The sequence below is a fragment of the Oryx dammah genome, unplaced genomic scaffold (genome assembly GCF_014754425.2).
Source record: "Oryx dammah isolate SB20612 unplaced genomic scaffold, SCBI_Odam_1.1 HiC_scaffold_1, whole genome shotgun sequence".
Classification (NCBI taxonomy): Eukaryota; Metazoa; Chordata; class Mammalia; order Artiodactyla; family Bovidae; genus Oryx; species Oryx dammah.
The window spans coordinates 10,802,192-10,830,108 of record NW_024070185.1 but is presented as its reverse complement, the minus strand read 5'-3'; the positions used below and the strand labels follow the sequence as shown (position 1 = coordinate 10,830,108).

Genomic DNA, 27,917 nt, shown 5'->3' with positions numbered 1-27,917 from the left:
TCCAGTATTCTTGGCTGGAGAATCCCATGGACAGAGGAGCCTGGCAGGCTACAGTCCATGGGGTCGCAAGAGTCGGATACGACTTAGCGACTGATCACCAACATTATAGCTCCAAATGGGAAAAGTAACTTGAGAATCTTAGGATGCTATTAAAAAAAAAAAAAAAATCTTACAAGTGACCTCAGAATATATCGAGTACCAGAGAACGCCTTCATTCTGCCGAAAACTACAACTCCCAGAATGCACCTAGGTAAGGCCTCCAGAAAGGAGCCCGGCGCTGCCGCAAGGGGTTCTGGAAGACGTGGTTTCCACCAGGGGAGAAGTTTCAGCCTTGCAAGGGCGGGAGACTCTTGGAGACCACCTCCTGCGAGGCGGGGCAAGCGCTGGTGCACAACCAATCGTCGAGCCTGCCCTTGGATACGCTGGGAAGCGGCGAATCGGAACGCAGCGGTTTCCGCCTGGACTGGCGCGCGAGAATTTGAACACAGTAGGGGACCACGGGCTCGGCTGAGGAGAGGTCGCCTGTCTGAGGTGCTACCAGGTAAGTGCTGCGTGGGGCCGAGGCGTGATGTGGAAGAACCAGAGGACCAGGAGGTTCTGTGGGACGTGGGGGTGAATGTCAAAGAAAGAGAGCTTTTGCTCGGTGCTTGGCGCATTCTAGGCTGAAGACCAGAGCTAGCGAGCTGGTATCCGCGCTTCCAGGTCTCCGGGTTTCCATCTTTCTGACGCTGAGTTTTCTCGCCCTTTTGCCCTGACAGCGTGTGGGGACAGGGTCGCTTTTCTCTCCTGTTTTTCCTCATTCAGCCTCAGAAAGATCTTTAAAGCTGCAGCTCGACACGAATTTCCAGAGACTCAGGTCTTTCTGTTTAACTTGAAAGTTATGCTTGTGTATTAAAAATACACTTGATCCGAAAGGAAGGGGAAGGGAAATTTTATTGATCAGCATACCATCTGCTTGAGAGTTAACATGCGTGATTGTGTTTATTACTCGCAGCCTTAGAAGGTCAGAGTATTTTGTCAATAAGAAAACAAGCGACTCCTCAGCTAATAAACTGGGAGAGAATTATGCTTCCCTGTTTTCTTGCTGGCTTCTGATGAAAAAGTTAGAGATGGTCTCTGCCTTCATTGTACCTGCAGGCTGTAGGGAAAGACTGTCAAGCCAAAGACGAGAAAATACGCAAAATGGATACCAAGGAAGTGCAGGGTGGATTGGAAGCCTAGGGCAAGAGCATCTAACAGCAGGAGGGCTGTTGGGATTTGGGGGGAGGCAGGTGGTGAGGGCTATGGGAAGGACAGCTGCCCAGGATAAAGAGTGATTAAACTTGAGATGAATTCATCAGGCTATTGAAGTAGGGAAAGTGTGTCCTGAAATGGGGTAAAATCCTTCCTGTTTGGTAGGACCATTTTCCAGCTTGAAATTTGTACTGTTCCTGCTTAATTTAAATTGTACTGCCTCTGCTTAATTAGTGGAGGGGGTGGGGGTGGGGGGCTTCCCTGGTGGCTCAGACGGTAAAGTGTCTGCCTACAATGCCAGAGACCGGGTTCAATCCCTGGGTCGGGAAGATCTCTTGGAGAAGGAGAATGGCAACCCACTCCAGTATTCTTGCCTGGAAAATCCCATGGATGGAGGAACCTGGTAGGTCCCAGTCCATGGGGTCGCAAAGAGTTGGACACGACTGAGTGACTTCACTTTCTTTGTGAGGTAGTGATTTTATTTTATTTTTTTACCTTCATGCTTTAAACCTTTATCAAAGTAATTTGCTTTTTTAAAAAAAACCTTTTTTTTTAAATCTTAATGGACCATCACCGATCTGAGAACTGTTTCAGTATTATAAATTGTAGTTTTGATATAGCGATTTTTATACACATTGGATTTATTTGGTTATTGTTCTGTTGCTTTTAGGAGTTAAGATGTCAACTTTAACGCCAACAAAAAGGAAGCAGTGCTCTTTGAACCGGGACATGTAAGTCTCATCCTGAGTGGAAATTCTTTAAAAAATCTACCGTCTTAAATTTTTTTTATCTTCTCTCTTCTATGTCTAAATATTTCCATTCTTTCATTTCCTACTCCTTATAGTTATAGTAATACTTTATATTCTAATTCTAGTCTGGAAATAATATAAGCTTTTATAATTAATTCTTTAGTGCCTTTGGAGGGAATCAGAAAAAGGGCTGTTATCTAATGGCTTGGAAATGTGTCAGATCTTTTATTACCTTGCTTCTTTCTGCTCTCTTATATAATATTTAACATGCTGTTTTGCATATAATAGGTGCTCATCCTGTTATACACAGCAATCCTATAAAGTTGTGTACTCTGTGCATGTTATACCAGAGATATAAATTACAGGCCCTAATTGGTCAGTTTATTGTGTATAGTTAATCATTTTAGGGAACTTGTTTCAGAGTATATGGCCAAAACTTAGAAATAGGTTTTAAAACACACATACACACACACACACATTTCTCAAAGCTTCTTTGTAAAGTGTTTTCACAAACATTATTGGGGTCTTAGTTTTGAAAAATACTCAAATACTTTGTAAAGACAAATTGAGAATTCCTACTGCTAATCTAATAGTGTATGTAGATAGATGATTTTGGCGATATATTTTTAATATGCCTTCCTGGTGAAGTTGTTTATTGCTTAGTAGTAAATTGACATAAAAACCAAAGCAAAATAACTATCGATGGACTGTGTTTCTTTTCATAGCCCATTATCAGATATTCCATCAAAGAAATTAATTTTGGACTTCACTGAAAATGTATTTCCATTACCTAATAAAAAGCACATTTGCCAAACCAGTGATAAAAATGAAGGAAAGATTCATTGCTCTCAACAAGGCCATTTGATTTCAAGTCCACTCAGAACGACTGAAAATAGATTGCCATCTGCAAATCAGCGTTCACCATTTAAATCTGTTGTGTCTGCTGTATCCTTTTACAACAAAGATAAGTGGTACCTCAATCCATTGGAGAGAAAGCTGATAAAAGAGAGTAGATCCATTGGTCTAAAAACTAATAATGAAGATAAAACCTATTCCTATATGACAGAAAAAATGCAAGGAAAACCAGTCTGCTCCAAGAAGATGAACAAAAAACCACAGAAGAGTTTAACTGCTAAGTGTCAAGTGGGATATAAATGCATCAAGCCTGTATCAAAGAATTCTAAAAATTCCAAGCAGTACCAAGTGACCTATAAGCCAACTATGGAGAATAATTGTTACTCAGCTGAAAATAATCTGAATGCTCCTCGAGTTCTAAGCCAGAAGGTCAAACCACAAGTTACCCTCCAGGGTGGAGCAGCTTTTTTTGTTAGCAGGAAAAAGCCCTCATTGAGAAAATCATCCCTGAAAGATAAGCCATTACTGGGACTCACCCAGAAAAATAAATCAGAAGTTACTGAAGAATCTGATGGAGAGACTGTCACTGAAAGAAGTTTTGAGACAAGGCAAGCGCCAAAGTGTGTATTAGGAGAAAAAGAACTGAACGTTGAGCTGTTGAGTAAAAGAAGTAAAAGTGAAGATAAATTAATAAAGGTAAATGGAAATACATAGCTTCTAAAACTAAGTTGGCTCTCTCTATATATGGTGGTGGTGGTGGTTTAGTTGCTAAGTCGTGTCTGACTCTTGTGACCCCATGGATTGTAGCCTGCCAGGCTCTTCTGTCGATTGTGTTTCCCAGGCAAGAATACTAGAGTGGGTTGCCATTTCCTTCTCCAAGGAATCTCCCCAACCCAGGGATCAAACCCCTCTCTCCTGCATTGCAGGCAGATTCTTTACTGACTGAGCTACCAGGGAAAACTGTATTTGTATGTATGTAGGTGGGTAAGTATGTATGTGTGTAGGTAGCGAGTCTCTTAAAGCTCAGAAAAGAAGGAAATCTTGGAGAGAAATCATGTCACACAAGACTGTCTCTTCATTATCAAATAGACATGGAGAAGGCTAATAAGATGAATAGGTAGAAATGCAGAAGACCCCCCCCCACCGCAATATATACACACTTATTTTGATGGATTGAGAATTAATATTAGCTTGAGCCATGCCCCACATTTTTTTAATTGACATGTATCTATATACAGTGAATTGTGCAGATATATAGTCTGAATTTTGATAAACTCACATACCATGTAACCAAAACCTCTATCAAGATATAGTTGTGGTTTTTTTGTCAGAAACAATATAAAGAATTAGTAGAATTGCTCTTATGGCTTAGGCAAGCAAGAACATGTTCCATTTAGCAATATACTTGGCAATACTTGATAGACAGGAAAAAACATTGACAGTGGGAACTGCAAACTTAAATATTTACAAGGTAAGTAAAATTAGCAGCAAAACTGGTCTGATCTAGATGTTTCCATACATTGATTTAGTGGAAGGAAATGAAGACCTGTCAGGTGGTAGCCTGATACTTTGTTCCCTGAGATTACTGCCATACAGGAACAAAATTTTGTTTACAGTCTGGAGGACTGGTTTTATGAAGCCAGATGCTATCATAATTATAAAGAATTTTGAGGCAGAGTAGAAAAATAGGATTTTCCTCCCTTTTTTGGCTTAATGAAGCCTACCATCATTTTTTGGTAATGTGGTTTTATGGTATTATGGTTTTGGTATTATGGAGGTAGCTCTTTAAGTTCCTTTGTGACTGTGGTCCAGAGAAACTTAACTTTTATTTGATAGTTAGTGTTTCTAGGGGCTTCCCAGGTGGCACTAGCAGTAAAGAACCTTGACTGCTAGTGCAGGAGACATAAGAGACATGGATTTGATCCTTGGGTTGAGAAGATCCCCTGGAGGATGGCATGGCAACCCACTCCAGTATTCCTGCCTGGAGAATCCCAAGAACAGAGGAGCCTGGCAGGCTACAGTCCATGGGGTTGCAAAGAGTCCAACAGGACTGAGTAACCAAGCACAGCACAGCTAAGGGTAAATCCTGTTTTCATTAGAGAGTGCATAACCTTTTCCCAACTCTGTGGAGCCTTGAGAAACAGCAAACTGATGGCTTGTCCCCTGTTCTTCTGAGATAGTTATGATTTTAAATAGGAGTTCTTTAATCAAAAGTTTTTTCCTTTTCCCCCAAGCTGTATGTTCTCTTAAGTCTCATCAAATAAGTAGTGTTTACTGAAGTTTGTAACACGTTTTTCTACTTTGTTTTTCCCACCTCCCTGCTGCTATCCAAAAAGTGGGAGTTAGAAGCCTCTCCAACTACTCCAGGATGTTTTTCTCTCCTTTGCTCCCTGTTTTTAAAGCTTGTGACAGAGGGTTGGTTCTTTTCATTTTGGCGACTCCTAGGGAAATTTCTCGGAGAAGGCAATGGCACCCCGCTCCAGTACTCTTGCCTGGAAAATCCCATGGACAGAGGAGCCTGGTAGGCTGCAGTCCATGGGGTCGCTGAGGGTCGGACATGACTGAGCGACTTCACTTTCACTTTTCACTTTCATGCATTGGAGAAGGCAGTGGCTACCCACTCTAGTGTTCTTGCCTAGAGAATCCCAGGGATTGGGGAGCCTGGTGGGCTGCCATCTGTGGGGTCGCACAGAGTCAGACACAACTGAAGCGACTTAGCAGCAGTAGGGAAATTTCTGCCATTTTTACTGATTTTTCTCTTGTTCAATTTATTTTTGTAGTTGGGATGTTCTAAAATTTTCATTCTGTCATCTTTATCAGGAAAAATACATTTTTGACAGGATGACAAATTATAAACTTAAATATGCACACTCTATCTTTTAAAAATATAACATTTAGTAAATATAGAGGAAATTTTCCTTAAAACAGACTGAAAATTGAGGATTTAAAGTCATGAAATGTAATTCATAATGAAAACACATATTTTGTTTTAGAAACGGATCTCTTGGGATTCATTGGCTAAATGTGCAATGATTAAGAATTATAGGTTTCTTTAATTTTACTCAATATTTTCAGGATGCATCAGATGGAGTCATTTCTTCAAGGGAATGTAAAACTGATGAAAATAAGAGTTGTCCTTCAGAGGAGTCTTTCAGTAAGAACAAGACAGGTAAGTAAGAGAACTTTTCTTCTCAAAATGAGTTTCATGTAATAATGCTTCATTACATGTGTCAATATGAAATTATATACAATACTATTTTGGCTTTTTAAAATAATTCAGTATCCGTGACTTTGTATGTTTGTGTTGCTCTTGGTAACACTGTTTTGTATGATAAGCAGTGCAGTGCATTTTGAGGAGGAGACAAGGAGAACTTATGTGAGAACTTAAGACAAAATACTCTGATTAATTGGTCTGTGAGATATGGCCCAGTTACTTAAGCTATCTAGAGCCAGGTGTTCTCATCATACCTATGCGTTTAGCCAAAATGATAGGAGGGAGTGAAAAATATATATATCTGTGATCAAAGCCTAATTGTAAGCAGAATTCACTAAGCCATAGGAGGGCACTGGATTTGGCATCAGGAGTCTTGGGTTTTGTCTGGGTCTGCCAGTAATTAACTGTGATCTAGGGAAGAGATCTCTCAAGTAAGAGGTTGGACTCAGGGAATGAACCCAGGCCGTAGCAATGAAAGCACTGAATCGTAGCCACTGGACCACCAGGGAATTCCCACTTCTTTTTTTAAATAAGCTTTTCATTTTGTAGTAATTTTAGATTTACAGAGAAATTGTCCCTGTCTTACCCCATTTACCCTATTGTTCTTGTTCAGTCACTAAGTCATGTCCAACTCTTTTGGGACCCCATGGACTGCAGCACTCCAGGCTTCCCTTTCTTTCACTGTCTCCTGGAGTTTGCTCAAACTCATGTCCATTGAGTCAGTGATGCCATCCAACCATCTCATCCTGTGTCTCGCCTTCTCCTGTCCTCAATCTTTCCCAGCATCAGGGTCTTATTTTCCAATGAGTCTGTTCTTTGCATCAGGTGGCCAAAGTATTGGAGCTTCAGCATCAGTCCTTCCGATGAATATTCAGGGTTGATTTACTTTAGGATTGACTGGCTTGATCCCTTTGCAGTCATAGGGACTCTTGAGAGTCTTTGAAAGCATCAGTTCTTCAGTGCTCAGCCTTCTTTATGGTCCAGCTCTCATATTCATACATGACTACTGGAAAAACAATATTTTTAACCAAACAGACCTTTGTTCGCAAAGTGATGTCTCTGCTTTTTAATTCACTGTCTAGTTTAGTCATAGCTTTCCTTCCAAGGAGCAAGTGTCTTTTAATTTCATGGCTGCAGTCATCATCTGTAGTGATTTTGGAGCCCAAGAAAATAACATCTGTCACTGCTTCCACTTTTTCCTCCTTTATTTGCCATGAGGTGATGGGACCAGATGCCGTGATCATAGTTTTTTAATGTTGAGTGTTAAAGACAGCTTTTTCACTCTCCTCTTTGACCCTCATCAAGAGGCTCATTTGTTCTTCTACACTTTCTACCATTGGAGTGGCATTATCTGCATATCTGAGGTTGTTGATATTTCTCCTGGCAGTCTTGATTCCAGCTTGTGATTCATCCAACCCAGCATTTTACATGATGTACTCTGCATAGAAGTTGAATAAGTAGTGTGACAGTACACAGCCTTGTCATACTCCTTTCCCAATTTTGAACAAGTCCTTTGTTCCATGTCCTGTTCTAACTGTTGCTTCTTGACCTGTATACAGGTTTCTCAGAGACAGGTAAGGTGGTGTTACCATCTTGTACGACTATTATACTTTTTGTCAAAACTAAGAAACTAATCACTGGTATATTATTAAATAAGCTCTAGGCTGTATCTGGAATTGACTGATTTTTTTCATTAACATCCCCTTTTTGTTGTAGGACCCAGCCTAGGGATCACATTGTATTTAGTTGCCGGGTCTCCATAGTCTCCCCTTGTCTGTGACATTTTCTCAGTCTTTTCTTTGTTTTCATGACCGTGACATTCTTGAGGAGTACTGGCCAGTTATATTATAGGATGTTCCTGCACCTGGTTTGCCTGATATTTTTCTCATTGTTAGACCAGGGTTATAGGTTTGGAGGAAGAATGCCACTGAGGTTAATGCCATTCTCACCACTTTGGGTATGATGTCCACATGACATTATAGATGATGTTAACTTAAACTCTGTCACTTGGTTGGTCAGGTTTGCCCAATTTCTCCACTGTAAAAGTTACCCTTTTTCCTTTGCCAAACTCTGTCCTTTGGAAGTAAGTCATTAAGTCTAGCCTACCCTTTCAGGGAGGGATGGGGACTAAGCTTCCATCTGGAGGGGGGAATTTTCACATATATTATTTGGAATCCTTCTGTTAGGAAGAGTTATCTCTTGTCTCCCATTTATTTACTCAATTTTTAAGTAAATAAATAGACTCCTGAATATTCACCAGTATGCACTCATGAATATTTTATATTTGGGGTTAAAGTCTAATACTACATGATTTATTCTGTTGTTCATATTGTTCCAGCTTTGACCATTGGGTCAGTTCTCTTTGACATGTCCCCTTCTTTTGTTTTTTGAGCACTTCCTTATTACTTTCTGGCACTACAAAGGCTATAGGCTCCTCTTGCAAACCTAGTCCTAGACTCAGCCATTTCTCCAAGGAACGATGGTCCCTTCTGTTGGGGAATATTATTTGGAAACCAGGTTCTGGACTTGATGTGCTTATTGCTACTGGAGTACTTTTGGTGATGTATGTAAAAACTTATTATCAAACCCAGGTTCATGTGGAATTTTCTTCTAGAAGTTTTATAGTTTTACATTTTGCATTTAGATCTGTGATCCATTTTGAGTTAATTTTTATGTGAGCATTGTCATTTTTTTGTATATGGATGTCAAATTGTTCCAGCATAATTTGATGGCTATCTTTTTGCTGTTGAATTAACTTATGCCTCTTGGTTAAAAATCAGTTGATTATACATGCATGGGTGGTGGCTGTTTTGGGGCTCTATTTTGTTACATTGATCTGTTTGTCAGTACCATACTGTCTTAATTACTGTTAAGTCTTAAAATCAAGTATTGTATTTTTGTTTTATTAATCTTTAAAATCTTATGCTTTAAAGTTTTAAGTTTATTCTGTGATACAAATTACTGTTCTCTTTTTTCCCCTACCAGTTTCTCCTGAGTCCATTGTCTATCCCATCTTCACTCTGTCTTCAGTCAACACAAAAAGGTAAGGGTTGCTCTTATTTTAATGTTCAAGGTTTAATTATGAGTCCATTGGGTCTCTCTTTTTTTCTTATACTATTTAATTTGGAGAGCATTTTTCTCTTCCCCATTGAAATATTTAGAATAGGAGATGAAATCAGACCCTCTCATAGAAACTTCATAAGAACTTGAATTAAGAGCAGGAAAAGACCTTTATGGGCTGGAATAACAGTAATTTCTTCAATTTTTGTATAATACCTGACCCATAATAATTTATATTCACTATTTCACTTATCCCCACTACAACCCAGAAGCTTGATATTGTTATTACCATTTTCAGCGGAGAAAACTTTGTATTTCAGCCACAGTTGCACAGCTCTTGGATGACAAAGCCAGGACTAGAATCCATATTTGATCAAAGCCCATTAGGCTGTATTGCCTCCTCTGTGTGATAACATACTGATAATAGTTCATGTTTAATGGGCACTTGGCATCTCATGGTGTGGATACTGTTATTACCCCATTTTACAGATGAGGAGACTGGCCAGAGGAATAAGTAACTTGCAGCAACTCAATGCTGTTATAATTTCCAGCTGAAGCTACATACTATCCTGCTCAAAACTAAAACTGGAACTGGGGGAGGCATGGGTGCTTATGAGTATCCGCAAAAAAGCTCTGAGAACGAAGTTTCTTACAGTTTGAACATCTTGCTAGGCAGTGTGTTAAGTCACTTCAGTCATATCCAACTCTTTGCAACCATATGGGCTATAGTCCACCAGGCTCCTCTATCCATGGGATTCTCCAGGCAAGAATCCTGGAGTGGGTTGCCATTTCCTTCTCTAGGGAGCTGCTCAGTAAGCAGCTTTGTTTCTTTTTTCCTGTTTGATGATAAACATCTGAAGATAATGAGCAGGGTACTTCCTAGTAAAGTTTTCCTGCTCTTAGGGCATCTCACCATGTGGTTAGGTGGGTAGTTTTTCCCCTTCAAAGACCATATTCCTAATTTCTTTCACCTTTCCCTTTTCTCATCTGTCTTCTATTTATTGAGGATCAAAACCTATCACAATTAGCTAACAGTGTGTAAACTAACCTAGCATAGGGAGATGTTAGACTGTTGGTTGAGTCATTTGAAATTTGCTCATTAGGTAGGACCCAAAATGTCAGATATCATCAGTTTCCTGTGGCTTAATCTGACTTTTACTTTAGGTAGATCACAGATTGTCTGGGTTTGTACTCTTACATTTGGTGAACATCTATAGAATACCGTGTGATATTGAACTACACTGAATTTTAGAGATGTGAAGATAAGTACAACATGGCTCTGCTGTCAAGGAAGTCATGGTTAGAAGAGGACAGACATTTAAACAAATGTGTATAATAAAGTGTTAACATTGCTAGGCTAGAAGTAAAAATGCATGTAAGGATGGGAAATGCTGAGTTACTTGGCAAAGGTTGTATAAGGTATAGAGGAGTTAGTGACCTAGACAAGTGTTTTTTATATTATTGGCATTAGTATTGATAGTTTGTCACATCAATAAAAATTTAAGGGCATCACATCTAGCATTTTTTCTTAATAGAATAATACATCTCTCACATACTAAGTGTATTTAGTGAATCTTTTTTCCCCAGTTATGTATGTGTATCTATTGGTCATGATATGAAATATATTTCTCACCATGGGTTTGTCAAGTCATTATAAAAGCTATTTTCTAGTCAGATGATAAGAGGACAGATTGGGTTAGCATAAAGCATTACATAGGGTATTTTTCCAGCTTTTTTTTTTATTTATCAATGTGAGTTTCTGTTTGAACTTCTTGCTTTGGGTACTTGTTCCCCCACCCCCACCCCCTTGCCTCTACTCTAGAGATTTCTATTTCTTTGCTCTTTGGGAGAAGGTCATTTCATTGTAAGGCAAGGGTTACAAACTTAGTGCCTACAGAGGCTGCAGCCAACTGGAGAAGCACACCCCCTCTAAAAGAGCCTGTGCCAGTAGCTCCAACTCTTAGATTCCTTGATGAACAGGTCTAATGATCTTCCAATGTCTCTTGCAGTATTGGAAATACACATGTTTAAGTGAAATCTCTAGATTTTAAAATATTCATAGCTAATCCAAACTCTATGTGAGCCAATCAAAATATCTGCTAGCTGGATTTGGCCTATGGGCTCCAGTTTGCACCCTCTATAAGACAGCCCCAGCATTGTCTCCTAAAGGGAAAAGATTGCCTCAACATCTATCCAGCTAAATTTTTTTTTGTCTAAGAATTTGAGACTAGAAGGGTGCGGAGAAGGCAATGGCACCCCACTCCAGTACTCTTGCCTGGAAAATCCCATGGATGGAGGAAAACCCCATGTAGCCCTGGTCCATGGGGTTGCGAAGAGTCGGACATGACTGAGCGACTTCACTTTCACATTTCACTTTCATGCACTGGAGAAGGAAATGGCAACCCACTCCAGTGTTCTTGCCTGGAGAATCCCAGGGACGGGGGAGCCTGGTGGGCTGCCATCTACAGGGTCGCAGAGTCGGACACGACTGAAGCGATTTAGCAGCAGCAGCAGGGTGCTGCTTTAGGTGTGTATTAGCTCACTCACTGCCCCATGCCCCAGTAAAAAGTTGTTGGATCGTAATATGCTGGTTGCTGGTGACTGACTTCCTGTGGGTCTGTGAGATCCAGTATTAGCGTCTACTTATTTGCTGTGGCATTCCATGAATTTCTTTATGCCTGCATGGGTAAATATTGTCTTAAGATTTAAAAAGCAAGAAAAGATTAATTTTTAAAGGTGACATCAATTTATGAAGAAATCCTATGTATATGCATCTGATTTGTTGTTGTTGTTTAGTCACTAAGACATGTCTGATGCTTTGTGACCCCGTGAACTGTAGCCCCCAGGCTCCTCTGTCCATGGGATTTCCCAGGTAATACTGGAGTGGGTTGCCATTTCCTTCTTCAGAGGATCTTTCTGACCCAGGGATCAAACCTGCATCTCCTGCTTAGCAGGTGGATTCTTCACCTCTGAACCACCTAGGAAACCCATATGCATGTGATATTATAGATGAAATCCTTTGAACTTGGAGTTAGAAGACAGGAATTTTGAGTCTTTCCATCATTCTTCCCTAGTTACTTTACTTTGAGTTGACTACCAATCCTGTCTGAGTGGGCCTCGGGCTTCTCATTGTTTCTAGCCCTATTACTTCAAATTATTATTGATAGAAAGCACTAAAAATTGCAATGTTATATACATGTGTTTTCTTTTCATTATAATTTATCAAACGTGTTAAAATTATTAAATAACACTTACCACCTTTCTATTTCAAGATCTCTAGTTGAAGAACAGTCTTCTGTGGGATCCACCACATCTACTAACTTCTTAAAACAAATCAACATACAGAAGAGTACTAATACCAGAGATTCAAACAAAGAAACAAAAGACCAGCTCATCATTGTGAGTACATTTAAAACAAAGCTCCTCCTGTACATGGGTCTCACGTATAGAACCTGAAGTCTGATGTGTGGTCTTAGCCTAGTTACCAGGAGTTACAGATGTTCTGGGTTTGTAAATGGTACCTTTGCTGTTGTGGCAGCATTTAAAGCTAGTCAAGGATATTTTTGAACAGATAGTGCTGGCAGTTTAGTAGAATGCTGATGAATGAGTTGTCTCCGAATCAGGAAGATTATTGTCAATCTATAAAAGACTTAACAAGAAGAGCTACACTGCATTAGATCTGGGTTTGGCATATGATACCTATGGGCCAAAGTTGGACCATGGCCTTTGACCTAATGGCGTTTATATTCTTAAAAGGTTGGGAAGAAAAGGAGAAGAATATATGTGGCCTGCAAAGCCTAAAATGTTTACTATCTGGCTCTTGGCAGAAAATTTGCAAACACCTATATAGACAGTTCAAAAGTTGATGTTTTCAGTAGCGTTAAGCAATGCCTTATGAGACAGAATAGGAATTAATAAGCCTTGACATTGAATATCTCTGAATTCTCTATATTCATTAATTTATCTATGCTTTTCTTGAACTTTTACTATGTATTATACTTATTTTTATCAACTCTTAGGGAAAAGAATTTTAATATTTAATTTTTAATTTTATTAATATGTTAATTTATTTAATATTTAATTAAAATTAATTTTTCCTAACCATTTAAGGAAAAAATGCTATCTAATGAATATATAAGTCCCGAAATTTTGCCCTGCTTCTTTGAAATAAGGCTTTTTTAGGCCTCTCATGTAAGAGCTTAATAAGGATGTTCCATTTTTCATCTTAGCTATAATATTTATGATTTCCTCTTATTCCTTCTTAGAACTATGGGTCGAGCTAAAGAATCTTGGTGTGTTTTTTTTCTGCTGTCCCTTCAAAGAGGCAATTTCACTTTTATTGTGATGGCAATGTTAGGCTCTTTTTATTCTATTTTGTTGATGGGTAGAGAGAAAGAGTAACCAGACTTTCATTTATGTTTCGCCTATACCAGCATAAAAGAAAAATAAGGACAAATTTGAATGAATAGACAAATTTACATGAACTAAATGTAGAGCTATCTGTGATGTGTTTAGATTGGCTATTTTTCCTCTTCCAATTGTAGGATGCAGGTCAGAAACATTTCGGAGCCACCATGTGTAAGTCCTGTGGCATGATCTACGCTGCTTCCAACCCCGAGGACGAACTGCAGCATGTTCAGCATCACCACCGATTTGTGGAGGGAATCAAATATACAGTAAGTATAAAAACAAAAAAGCTTGTTTCCATTCGTTCTAAAAGTGAAAATGCTTTAAAAGAGACATTCATTTTGCTTAAATATAGAAAGATTTACATATCCAGAAATATTTTATCATCTGTAATTTTGTTGTGTGTTTAATATTTGAGACTGATGGTATTTTAGTTTTAATAGATGTGCCATTTCAAACTTTGTGAGCTAATCTAAGAGAAGTTACTGCTCTTGGTTGAATGAACACCCTGCATCCTTACCTCTAGCTTTTGGAGCAGAGCTGAGCAGTCAAGGTAGAAAAGTTTCCCCTTTTCTCACTCCAGTTTCTTCTTTCTAGATAACCTTAGAAAAACAGCTTTCTTTGACTCCTCCAGGGTATTTCTTTGCTCTTCATGAAGCACCTTCATGAAACTTCCTACTCCCTATACAGTGTGTTATTGGCCTTATCTTTATGATTATACCTGCTACTCAAATGCATGCCCGTTTTTCATGTTTTTATTGCTGTAATTCATGCCTTCATAATATTTTTAGCCTGATTTATTAAAATTCTTATCCTGCCCCTCCACCACTCTCGCACTGCTAATTCGTGGTTTTTTTCTCTGTATTCTTACAAGGGGCTCTTATTTGACTTCGCCTTGTTTTATGATGGGCTTCCCTTGTGGCTCAGCTGGTAAAAAATCTGCCTGCAATGCAGGAGACCTGGGTTTGATCCCTGGATTGGGAAGATCCCCTGGAGAAAGGAAAGGCTATCCACGCTACTATTCTGGCTTAGAGAATTCCATGGACTATGGGGTCTCAAAGAGTTGGACATGACTGAGCAACTTTCACTTTCTTTTATAATAGATTATTTATGTGTCTCCTAACAGTATGTCAGCCCCTTGAGGACGGGAGCTTTGTTTTGGTCATCTTTTATTTCCTTTACCACATTCATGTAGTCGAATTTTATCTTTTTTATATCACTCATTTGTTCATCTTTTTTGTCTTCTCCAGACCACATTTAATTTTTTTCTGCTTTAGATCAAAATGTGATTTTTTTCTCCCGCTTTGGCAGGGCTGGAAAAAAGAACGTGTTGTAGCAGAGTTTTGGGATGGGAAAATTGTGTTGGTCCTGCCACGTGACCCGAGTTATGCTATCAGAAAGGTATGAAACGTTAGTTTTTCTTTTTACAATATTAGTTTTTCAGTCTTTGTTTTCCTTCTGCTCTCCCCATTCTCCACCAAAAAATCAACCTATATCAAAGTATTATATAAAACACCTTTGCTTATAGATAATCACTGTACATTGGTACAGGTGTTAGGATGACTTTCAAAGTAGTCATACAAAATTAAACTTACAATTACAAAACAAGTAAAGGTGTGTCAAAAAGAGATTAAAGAAAATAGATTGAGTCCATATTGTATTGCTTGCCTACATCTTCCATTTGTGAAAAATAAACTAAACTTTATAAGGTTGAGAAATTAACAGCTCCAGGGTCTAATTCTTAGGTTGGTATTGCCTTTGTTTTTTGGGCTGGATGGTTCACCCCAGTAGACAAGGGATAAAGCTGAAACAGAATCTTCCTTACTCCCTGTTCCATTCAAGGGTGCTGAAAGTGATATTTAAAATAGTTTCTTAAAACCCTGTTTCCGAAGTGGCAGAAACATGCCTCAGTAGTGGAATAATTTGGGGGTTGTGAAAATTTAAGAAATAGAGACAAAAGAGGTTAAACTGATAAGCATACTTGTATATATATATATTCTGTTATATTTTTTAAAACAAATTCATCTCTTTTGGTTTTTGACATCGTTAGGTTGAAGATGTCCAGGAACTTGTTGATAATGAATTGGGCTTCCAGCAAGTTGTTCCCAAATATCCAAACAAAACCAAAACCTTGCTCTTTATCTCTGATGAAAAGAAAGTAGTTGGGTGTTTAATTGCAGAGCCCATCAAACAGGTATGGTATGCTATCTTACAAATTACTGGAGTAACTTTTGAGCAAAATGAAGTAGTTGGGAGAAGTCTCAAGCATTTAAGAAGGCTACCATTAATGATCTTTTTCCTTCTAAAATATCCTTGACCATCTAGATAATTGAAGTCATTTATTTCTATTATATCTGATATTTTGCCTTATATAAGCAGGATTAGTCAGTCTTAAGCTCATATAGTCTTTTATATACTTGGACTATAAAGTATAGTATTTTAAACAAGCTCAGTTATTGAACATGTGGCTTAGTGCCGGTTAGTATATTTAGCAAAATGGTTGTTCAGTTCAGTCGCTCAGTCATGTCCAACTTTTTGTGACCCCTTGGACTGGCTTCCCTGCCTATCACCAACTCCCAGAGCTTGCTCAAACTCATGTCCCTTGAGTCGGTGATGCCATACAACCATCTCATCCTCTGTCATCCCTTTCTCCTGCCTTCAGTCTTTCCCAGCATCAGGGTCTTTCCCATCAGGTGACCAAAGTATTGGAGTTTCAGCTTCAACATCAGTCCTTCCAATGAATATTCAGGACTGATTTCCTTTAGGATTAAATGGTTTGATCTCCTTGTAGTCTAAAGGACTCTCAAGAGTCTTCTCCAACACCACAGTTCAAAAGCATCAATTCTTCTTTGCTCAGCTTTCTATACAGTCCAACTCTCACATCCATACATGACTACTGGAAAGACCATAGCTTTGACTAGACAGACCTTTGTTGGCAAAGTAATGTCTCTGCTTTTTAATATGCTGTCTAGGTTGGTCATAGCTTTTCTTCCAAGGAGCAAGTGTCTTTTAATTTCATGGCTGCAGTCATTGTCTGCAGTGATTTTTGGAGCCCAAGAAAACAGTCTATCACTGTTTCCATTGTTTCCCTATCTATTTGCCACGACGAGATGGGACCGGATGCTATGATCTTCATTTTTTGAATGTCAAGTTTAAATCCAGCTTTTCCATTCTCCTCTTTCACTTTCATCACAAGGCTCTTTAGTTCTTCTTCATTTTCTGCCATAAGAGTGTTGTCATCTGCATATCTGAGGTTATTGATATTTCTCCCGGCAATCTTGATTCCAGCTTGTGCTTCATCTAGCCCGGCATTTCGCATGATGTACTCTACATAGAAGTTAAATAAGCAGGGTGACAGTATACAGCCTTGACATACTCCTTTCCCAATTTGGAACCAGTCTGTTGTTCCATGTCTGGTTCTAACTGTTGCATCTCGACCTGCATACAGATTTCTCAGGAACAGATTAGGTGGTCTGGTGTTCCCATCTCTTGAAGAATTTTCCATAATTTGTTGTGATCACACAGTCAAAGGCTTTGGCATAGTCAATAAAGCAGAAGTAGATGTTTTTCTCAAACTCTATTGCTTTTTCTGTGATCCAGTGGATGTTGGCAGTTTGATCTGTGGTTCCTCTACCTTTTCTAAATCCAGCTTAAACATCTGGAAAATAATACATGGTTCATGTACTATTGAAGCCTGGCTTAAAGAATTTTGAGCATTACTTTGCTAGTGTGTGAGATGAGTGCAATTGTGTGGTAGTTTGAACATTCTTTGGCATTGCCTTTCTTTGGGATTGGAATGAAAACTGACCTTTTCCAGTCCTGTGGCCACTGCGGAGTTTTCCAAATTTGCTGGCATATTGAGTGCAACACTTCAACAGCATCATCTTTTAGAATTTGAAATAGCTCACCTGGGATTCCATCTCCACTAGCTTTGTTCATAGTGAAGCTTCCTAAGGCCCACTTGACTTTGCATTCCAGGATGTCTGGCTTTAGGTGAGTGATCACACCATCGTGGTTATCTTGGGGTCATGAGATCTTTTTTTAATAGTTCTGTGTATTCTTGCCACCTCTTCTTAATATCTTCTGCTTCTGTTAGGTCCATACTATTTCTGTCCTTTATTGTGCCCATTTTTGCATGCAATGTTCCCTTGGTATTTCTAATTTTCTTGAAGAGATCTCTAGTCTTTCCCATTCTGTTGTTTTCCTCTGTTTCTTTACATTGATCACTGAGGAAGGCTTTCTTATCTCTCCTTGCTATCCTCTGCATTCAAATGGGTATATCTTTCCTTTTCTCCTTTGCCTTTAGCTTCTCTTCTTTTTTCAGCTATTTGTAAAGCCTCCTCAGACAACTGTTTTCTCTTTTTGCACTTCTTTTTCTTGGGGATGGTCTTGATCCCTGCCTCCTATACAATGTCACAAATCTTCGTCCATAGCTCTTCAGGTACTCTGTCTTTCAGACGTAATCCCTTGAATCTTATTTGTCACTTCCACTGTATAATCATATAGGATTTGATTTCGGTCATACCTAAATGGTCTAGTGGTTTTCCCTACTTTTTTCAATATAAGTCTGAATTTGGCAATAAGGAGCGCATGATCTGAGCCACAGTCAGCTCCCCGTCTTCTTTTTGCTGACTGTATAGAGCTTCTCCATCTTTGGCTGCAAAGAATATAATCAATCTGATTTCGATGTTGGCCATCTGGTGATGTCCATGTGTAGAATCTTCCCTTGTGTTGTTGGAACAGGGTGTTTGCTATGACCAGTGCGTTCTCTTGGCAAAACTCTGTTAGCCTTTGCCCTGCTTCATTTTGTACTCCAAGGCCAAATTTTTGCCTGTTAACTCCGGGTATCTCTTGACCTTCTACTTTTGCATTCCAGTCCCCTGTGATGAAAAGGACATCTTTTGGGGGTGTTAGTTCTAGAAGGCCTTGTAGGTCTTCATAGAACTGTTCAACTTCAGCTTCTTCAGCATTACTGGTTGGGGCATAGACTTGGATTACTATGATATTGAATGGTTTGCCTCGGAAACGAATAGAGTTCATTCTGTTGTTTTTGAGATTGTACCCAAATACTGCATTTCAACTCTTTTGTTGGCTATGAGGGCTGCTCCATTTCTTCTAAAGGATTCTTGGCCATAGTAGTAGATATAATGGTCATCTGAATTAAATTCTCCCATTCCAGTCCATTTTAGTTCACTGATTCCTAAAATGTTGTTTACTCTTGCCATTTCCTGTTTGACCACTTCCAATTTATCTTGATTCATGGACCTAACATTCCAGGTTCCTATGCAATATTGTCTTTATAGCATCGAACCCTGCTTCCATCACCAGTCCCATTCACAACTGGGTGGTGTTTTTGCTTTGGCTCCATCCCTTCATTCTTTTTGGAATTATTTCTCCACTGATCTCCAGCAGCATATTGGGCACCTGACTACCTGGGAAGTTCAGTATCATATCTTTCAGTGTCATATCTTTTTGCCTTTTAATACTGTTCATGGGGTTCTCAAGGCAAGAATACTGAAGTGGTTTGCCATTCCCTTCTCCAGTGGACCACATTTTGTCAGGACCCTCCATTATGACCTGTCCATTTTGGGTGGCCCTACACAGCATAGCTCATAGTTTCATTGAGTTAGATAAGGCTGTGGTCCATGTGATCAGTTTGATTAGTTTTCTGTGATTATGGTTTTCATTCTGGGTGCCTGCTCTCTGATGGGTAAGGATAAGAGACTTTTGGAAGCTTCTCGATGGGAGAAACTGACGGTGGGGCAAATTGGGTCTTGTTCTGATGGGTGGGGCCATGCTTAGTAAAGATGGGGAAAGTAGAAGGACGTGCGCTCATCTTCTCCGCGAGAACTCCAAAATTACAGCTCGCTGCTGAACAAGCATTGACAACTCATTGCTGAGCAAGCATTGACATTTTTTGGTTGGATCCCACCAAAAAAGAATACCCTGTGTCCATGGGCAAACGAAAAGCCCCAGCAAGATGGTAGAAGGGGTGAAATCGTGTTTAGAAGCAAACTCCATACTCACCGGAGACGCTTGGAAGACTCAAACAAAACCTTGTGCGCACCAGGATCCAGAGACCCCACAGAGACTGAGCTGGACCTGCCCTTAAGAGTGTTTGTGTCTACTGTGGAGGTATGGGTCAGCAGTGGCTTGCCACGGTGGCAGGGGCTCTGCATGCAGCAGACCTGGCTCACACAGCCTGTGGCACAAGCCCTCTTGGAGGAGGTCGCCATTAACCCCACCAGAGAGCCACTGAGCAGACACCCCACACACTGCAGAACAACTACACCAAAGAAATTCTTGCACTGTTAAGTTCTAGGACCCACAACAGATTGTCCAACCTGGGGATCTAGCAAAGGGAATGAGAAGCCCCAGGGATTTTGACTTTGGAGACCAGTGGGATTTGATTACAGAACTTAAACAGGACTGGGCAAACAAACTTGTTTGCACAAAACCTTGTGTGCACCAGGATCCAAGGGAAAGGAGCAGTGACCCCATAAGAGATGACCCAGACTTGCCTATAAGTGACCAGGAGTCTCCGGCAGAGGCTGGGTTGGTGGTGGTCTCCTGCAGAGTTGGGGGCACTGAGTGCAGCATTGCTTACCTAGGACCTTTTGAAGGAGGTCGCCATTATCTTCCTTACCTCCACCATAGTTTGGGGTCAGGTCAAACAACAGGGAGGGAACACAGCCCCACCCATCAACAGGAAATTGGAAAGTTGTTGTTACTTGTCCCATAATTAGAATCTACTTTGGACACTAATTAGCAGTGTTCTGGCAGAGGAGTTAACAAATAACCCAGGGGCTAAGTGTGGCCTTCCTCTTTTTTGTAAATAAAGTTTTATTGCCCCAGAGCCATGCTCATTCCTCTTCATATTATCTGTGGTTGCTTTTGTGCAGCAATGGCAGGGTTGAGTAGGTGCAACAGAGACCACATGGGCCAAGGAGCCTAAAGCATTTACAGTTTGGTCCCAAACAGAAAAAGTTTGCCAACCCTTGTTCTCAAATAGAGATACTAGTTTTTGCCCTTCAAGGAGCTTACAGGGTAGTCTTAAGCTAGAGAGAATTATAGCTCAAATGTGTTCTTTTAACCTGACTATAATATCCCACACTTATGTCCCTTTACTTTTTAAAATGCATGCTTGTTTTAAGACATCTTGAAATGATGCTAGCATAAATTGGTCTTACTCATTTTTATAGATGCCTCCCTGTTCCCTGTTCCCCCTTCATTTCTACCATCTTTCTCTTTCTTATTTTCCTTTTCTGTGTTTTTCTGCTTTTCATCTCATACATATATATGAGTGGAGAAAGAAAAGCAGTTGGTTTGTATTATGGTCTGTAAAAGCAATCAATTTGGCCCTTTTCTTTCTTTGGTCTTTAGTGCACTGTTTATGTAGTGATAATGGGCAATACAGATTGTCTGATTTACAACTTTTCAATTCTGCAATGGTATGAAAACCATAGACATTCAGCAGAAACTTCTTCAAGTTTTCATATTTTCCAGGGCTAGCCATATGCACTTTTGTGATGCTGGGCAGCAGCAGAGAATGGCAGCTGTAGTCTACTAGGCAATCACAAGGGTAAACAAACAGTATACTTAACAACTGCTCTCTGCATACAGCCATTTTGTTTTTCATTTTTAGTACAGTATCCAGTAAATTACATGAGATATTCAGCGCTTTTTTTTCCTTTTTTAAATTATCAATTTGATATTTATCTGGCTGTGCCAGCTCTTAGTTGTAGCATGAGGGATCTTTAGTGCATGATGTGAGAGTTGTACAGTTGATGCTACAACTGAGAGTTGTAGCATCTGGGATCTAGTTCCCTGACCAGGGATCCAACCCAGGCCCCCTACATTGGGAGCTCAGAGTCTCAGACAGTGGACCACCAGGGAAGTTCCAGCACTTTATTATAAATTAGGCTTTGTGTTCAATGATTTTGCCAAACTGTAGTCTAATGTAAGCACTCTTAGCATATTTAAGGTAAGCTAGGCTAAACTAAATCCCATGGGCAGAGGAGCCTGGTAGGCTGCAGTCCATGGGGTCACTAAGAGTCAGACACGACTGAGCAACTTCACTTTCACTTTTCACTTTCATGCATTGGAGAAGGAGATGGCAACCCACTCCAATGTTCTTGCCTGGAGAATCCCAGGGACGGGGGAGCCTGGCGGGCTGCCGTCTATGGGGTCGCACAGAGTCGGACATGACTGAGCAACTTAGCAGCAGCAGCAGCAGCAGGCTAAACTATGAGGTTTCACAGGTTAGGTGTATTAAATGCACTCCTTTTCAAGGTACAGTGTTTTCAGCTTAGAAGCTATGTTTATCAGGATGTAACTGTTTGTAAGTTGAGGAATATCTGTATAGCCAACTGACTGGTACATGTACTCTTCTGTTCATTCTCATTTCAGAAGCAAAGTGTTCTTGATGGAAGTTAAAGTTTCAAATACACCTAAGAACAGCTACAGTGTAAAACAGTGACAATAGCAAATGCTGGTGTGGGTGCAGGAAAAGGAGGTTTTTTCATTCATTGTTGGAGGGAATGTAAAATATTACAGACACTCTGGGAACAGCTTGGCAGTTTCTTAAAAAATTAATTATACATTTACCATATGACTCAGCAATCATAGTCCTGGGCATTTATTCTAGAAATGAAAACTTGTGTCTACACAAAAACCCGTAGCTGAATGTTTATAGCAGCTTTATTTGTGATAGCCAATAGCTGGAAACAAGCAAAGTGTCCTTCAGTAAGTGAGTGATTAAACACACTGGTATATCCATACAGTGGAATATTACTTGGCAATAAAAGGAACAAACTGTTGATACATGCAACAACTTGGACAGGTTATCAAGAGCATATTGCTGAGTGAAAAAGATCCATTCTCAAAAGGTCACATGCTGTATGAGTCCATTTATATGATATCCTCAAAATATCAGAGAAGGCACCCCATTCCAGTACTCTTGCCTGGAAAATCCCATGGACAGAGGAGCCTGGTAGGCTGCAGTCCATGGGGTCACTGAGAGTTGGACATGATTCAGTGACTTCACTTTCACTTTTCACTTTCATGCATTGGAGAAGGAAATGGCAACCCACTCCAGTGTTCTTGCCTGGAGAATCCCAGGGACGGGGGAGCCTGGGTGGCTACCATCTGTGGGGTCACACAGAGTCGGACACAACTGAAGCAACGTAGCAGTAGCAGCAGCAGCAGCAAGATGTCAGAATTTTAGAGATAGAGAACAGATTGTGGTTGCACAGCTTAGCAGTGGTGGAGGGGAGAAAATGGGTGTGATTATAGAGAGGTAGCAAGAGGAAGAGCTTCATGATAATGCAGTAGCTTTATATTTTGGTTGTAGTGATGGTTAAGTCAATATTCAGATACAATGAATTATCATAGAACTGTCCCACCCACATTGTTCCCATGTTAATTTCTCAGTTTGGGTATTGTACTACAATTATGGAAGATGTAACCATTGGGGGAAATAGGGTGAAGGATACACGTCCTGTCTGTGCCATTTGTCAACTTCCTCTGAATCAACAATTATTTCAAAATAAGTATTAAAAAAACTTAAAATACCAATTTCATAGTTTATATGCAAAAACCTTTAGTGTTATTAATTTTTTCAGGATATCATATATACACTTTAGGATGCAAAGAATGGGAGAAGCTTATGTGCTTTATTAAGAGTCTGAATTTTATTATTTTTTTAAATCAATAAAAGAAGGAAGTTTCACATTGGTATAATACACTAGTATGTGGGAATATCTCAACACCACTATCATTTTTCTGCATTAAGTGAATATAATTGGGCAAGAATTCAAGAAATAGCAAAGAACTTAAACATTTTTGTGAAGGTGGAATAAGATTTATTTTAGATACTTAAGTTTTGTTTAAAAAGAAATGTGAACTCAGCTGTACCATTATCTCTAACGCCTCTGTGCATCACTGCAGGCCTTCCGTGTCGTGTCTGAACCATCTGGCCCAGAAACCCCAAGCTCTAAAGAATGTCAGAGGGCTTGGCAATGTTCAGATGTACCAGAACCTGCAGTGTGTGGGATAAGTAGAATCTGGGTCTTCAGACTGAAAAGAAGAAAGCGCATTGCACGACGACTGGTAGACACGCTCAGGTAAGAAGTAAAATTGCTGAGACTCAGGCTAGCTCTCCAGAAGCTTTCCTGGCTCATGAGCCAAAGGGAATGGTGTTGGTCTGTGTAAATACTACCAAAGTCAGGCTGAGGCAGTGCTGACATGGAACAGAAAAAAAACTACTAGGTATACTCAATTTTGCACACAGTATTCCAAGTGTGAAATATTCTAGACCAGTGCTTTTCAAACTACCTGTAGTCAAAGACTGGATTTTGTTATAGACCAACACATTAATAAGATAAAGATAAATTGCTAGGAAATGAAAAAGAAGGCAAACAAATGGAAAATACAAGTCCAACTTTTTATTAGATTCAACAAATGTAAAATTAATTTAAATAAATATAACCTATAAAAACAAGAGAGGTTTAAAAAAGAATTGTAGAAATTGTATGTTCATTGATGTGTGACTAGATGATTACTAGAGACTTACTATAACACAAATGTAGCTAAATGTAAAAGGGAATTAGCAAGACAACCCAGAGAATAGTTATTTACTATTCATTTATCTAATTAGTAAAAGTCTAGTATATTTAACATATATAAGAGAACTCTCACCCACACATACCTTAAAAGGGGAGCAGTGAGAAAAGTTGGTGTCTGTGAAGATTTTTGTTTGTAGTTAATTGTGAAATAACCTCCATTTTCTTTATTTTTTATTGAGATACATAGATTTGGTATGGGGGGAGAGAGAGAGAGAGAAAGCGTGTGTGTGTGTGGAGAGAGAGAGTGTGTGTGTGTGTGGAGAGAGAGTGTGTGTGCGTAGAGAGAGTATGTGTGCATAGAGTGTGTGTGGAGAGAGAGAGAGAGTGTGTGTGTGTGGAGAGAGAGAGAGAGTGTGTGTGTGTGTATGGAGAAAGAGAGTGTGTGTGTGGAGAGAGAGAGAGAGTGTGTGTGTGTGGAGAAGGAGGGAGTGTGTGTGGAGAGAGAATGTGTGTGTGTGTGAGTAGAGAGAGTGTGTATGCATAGAGAGAAAGTGTGTGTGTGGAGAGAGAGAGTGTGTGTGTGGAGAGAGAGAGTGTGTGTGGAGAGAGAGAGTGTGTGTGTGGAGAGAGAGAGTGTGTGTGGAGAGAGAGTGTGTGTGGAGAGAGAGAGAGTGTGTGTGTGTGTGTGTGTGGAGAGAGAGAGAGTGTGTGTGTGTGTGGAGAGAGAGTGTGTATGTGGAGAGAGAGAGTGTGTGTGTGTGTGTGTGGAGAAGGAGGGAGTGTGTGTGTAGAGAGAATGTGTGTGTGTGTGAGTAGAGAGAGTGTATGTGCATAGAGAGAAAGTGTGTGTGTGTGTGTGTGTGTGTGTGGAGAGAGAGAGTGTGTGTGTGGGGAGAGAGAGAGAGTGTGTGTGTGGGGAGAGAGAGTGTGTGTGTGTGTGGAGAGAGAGAGAGTGTGTGTGTGTGTGTGTGGATAGTGTGTGTGTATGGAGAGAGAGAGTGTGCGTGTGCGTGCCAGTCAGTTTTGTCCGACTCTTAGCGACCCCATGGAGCCCGCCAGACTCCTCTGTCCATGGGATTGCCATTCCCTTCTCCAGCCATTCCCTTCTCCAGGGGATCTTCCCAACCCAGGGATTGAACCCAGGTCTCCTGCACTGCAGGAACAATACCATCTGAGCCACCAGGGAAGGCCATGGAGAATACCAGTATTTAACCTGGTTCTTCCAGGCAGTAGTCCGGTGCTTCTCAAATGTGAAAGTGCCTGTGAACAACTTGGGGATCTTGTTCAAATGCAGGTGTGATTCAGTAGATTGGGGTGGGCCTGAGATGCTGCATTTCTAACAAGCTCTTGGCTGATGCTGAATGTTCCTGGTATGTAGGTAATACTTTGAATACTAAGGCAATAGATTGTAAGCAGTGATAAAAATAAAGTTGCAAAGGAGAAATATAAAACAATCATTTGAGAACATATCTTCTCACACTCTTGGGTTGGAGATACAGGTAACATAATTGGCAGCTCTCCTGTATATGAGGAGCCTAATCATCTTTCTCTACAGGCAATGTATGTTTTAAATCCTCACAAGTGAACAGTATTCCTAATTGTTTTGCATCAGAAGCAGCTGAGGCTCAGATAGGATTATTAGTACAGATTACAGTGATGGAGATAGTAAAAGGAGAGTTAGGACTCAAAACCGCAGATCTAATAATACTCTTTCTGTAGCTCATACCATCATTCATGAAAACAAAGAGAACTGCTTAATCAATATTTTGCTTTGAAGTCTAGTATATATAGCAATACGCTTTTATTCAATTATATAGTAAGTATACTTGAAGCTGATATCTTAACTTCTCATTGAATCCAATTCTTTTTTATTTTGAAGTAATTTCACATATGAAAGAATAGGAAGAATAGTAAAAAGAACACCCTCAGTATCTTTGTCCAGATTCTTTTTTATTTTCTTCCTGAATTAAAGTAAGTTACATATAATATGCCTCTTTACCCCCTTAGTACTTCAGTATGTTCAAGTATATTCTCTTACATAAGAACAGCTCAGTTACCAAATTTGGGATATTTAATATCTAATGTATAGTCCATATTTCAGTTTTGTTATTTGTCTCAAATGCCCTTCATAGCTTTTTTTTTCCTCTTCAGGATTACATATTGCTTTTAGTCATAATCTCTTTAGTCTTCATCTTCCTTAACCTGTAAGTTATTTAGCCTTTCTTTGTCTGTTAGGACTTAGACGCATTTGAAGACTAAGGCCAGTTATTTCATAGAATACCCCTCAGTTTTGTTGAATTCTTTCAGCTATTTCAGTTTATTGCTTTTAATCCCAGTTGAGCTGGATCAAGGAGAGTTGGTAGTCAAAATGCAGTCAAAATGTAGTCAAAAGGCAAAACTAGGTTTTGCCTTCTTAAACCTCTGAATGTGTGATGTAGTTAAAAAGAAGATAGTTATTGGTTAAAATTGTTGGTGTTGTTTTTGTTTTTGTTTTTGTTTTAATTATCTATGGCTTTTAATTGGAGTACTCTTGCCTGGAAAATCCCATGGACGGAGGAGCCTGGTAGGCTGCAGTCCATGGGGTCGCTAAGAGTCGGACACGACTGAGCGACTTCACTTTTACTTTCCATTTTCATGCATTGGGGAAGGAAATGGCAACCTACTCCAGTATTCTTGCCTAGAGAATCCCAGGGATGGGGGAGCCTGGTGGGCTGCCGTCTATGGAGTCGCACAGAGTCAGACACGACGGAAGCGACTTAGCAGCAGCAGCAGCAGCAGTGGCTTTTAATTAGCAATACTATTTCATATCAGTGGCTTATTATTACCATGGATCACCTAGAGTCAACTGGATGGTTTATATGGTTCTCTTTGCCTCTCAGCAGAACTTTTTATGGGCCTTAGTTTTCTCACCTGTGAAATGATACCATTAAACTTCCACCCCCTAAAATAGAAGACATTGAGTCATTTTACCACTTAATAGAATGATTTTAACTAAGAATATTTAAAAAGATTGAGGGGCTTCCCAGGTGACTCAGTGGGTTGTTTTTTTTTTTTAAACTCATTCCTGCCAATGCAGGAGACAGGAGTTTGATCCCTGGGTCAGGAAGATCCCCTGGAGTAGGAAATGTGAACCCACTCCAGGATTGCCTGGGAGATCCCATGGACAGAGGAGCGTGGAGTGCTATAGTCCCTGGGGTTGAAAAGAAGGTAGACACGACTTAGTGACTGAAAGACAAAGAGATTGAAGTTTTTTTAACTGGATTGCTTTAAAATATTGTGCTCATGTTTAATCAAAATTTAAAGTTGGTTCCATTGTTAAATTGTCTTTTCCTCTCTTTTTAGGAATTGCTTCATGTTTGGCTGTTTTCTCAGCACTAATGAAATAGCATTTTCTGACCCAACACCAGATGGCAAGTTATTTGCAACCAAGTACTGCAACACACCTAATTTCCTTGTATACAATTTTAATAGTTGAAACTAATTTCAACTATAGAACAATTACTGTGTGAATGAGTTCTGACAGCCTATTATCATAAAATACAAACTATTTAACAAATAGCAAGTATCTAGGGATACAAAGAAAGGAAAAATCTTTAATGTATACTGACTAGGACTCTGAATCCTTAATTATGAAATTTTGGAGCTATAGCTGGAAAATTATTTCTCTTCTGTGTAAGAACATTGGTTTTTCACAGAAATTTGACCAGTTATTTATAAAGTACACTTTGAGGCCAGAATTACTTGATGCCTGATCAGAAAGTTTAAAGATAGGCAAATTTCCATCCCCCCTTTTTTAAAAGTAACTCCTGACTTCATACACAAAATTCTCATTTT

The 27,917-nt window shown here is 39.7% G+C and overlaps 1 protein-coding gene across 1 annotated transcript; it reads left to right on the top strand.

Moving 5' to 3' along the window:
• The first annotated feature begins 27 nt into the window (after positions 1 to 27).
• Positions 28 to 27,917, top strand: ESCO2 (establishment of sister chromatid cohesion N-acetyltransferase 2). The gene is made up of 11 exons (XM_040237072.1): positions 28 to 541; positions 1,904 to 1,964; positions 2,708 to 3,533; positions 5,913 to 6,006; positions 9,037 to 9,094; positions 12,384 to 12,510; positions 13,656 to 13,787; positions 14,830 to 14,919; positions 15,569 to 15,712; positions 23,467 to 23,642; positions 27,426 to 27,917. Exons 1-11 carry the CDS (start codon positions 241 to 243, stop codon positions 27,556 to 27,558), a joined length of 2,142 nt encoding a protein of 713 aa, XP_040093006.1. The 5' UTR covers positions 28 to 240; the 3' UTR covers positions 27,559 to 27,917.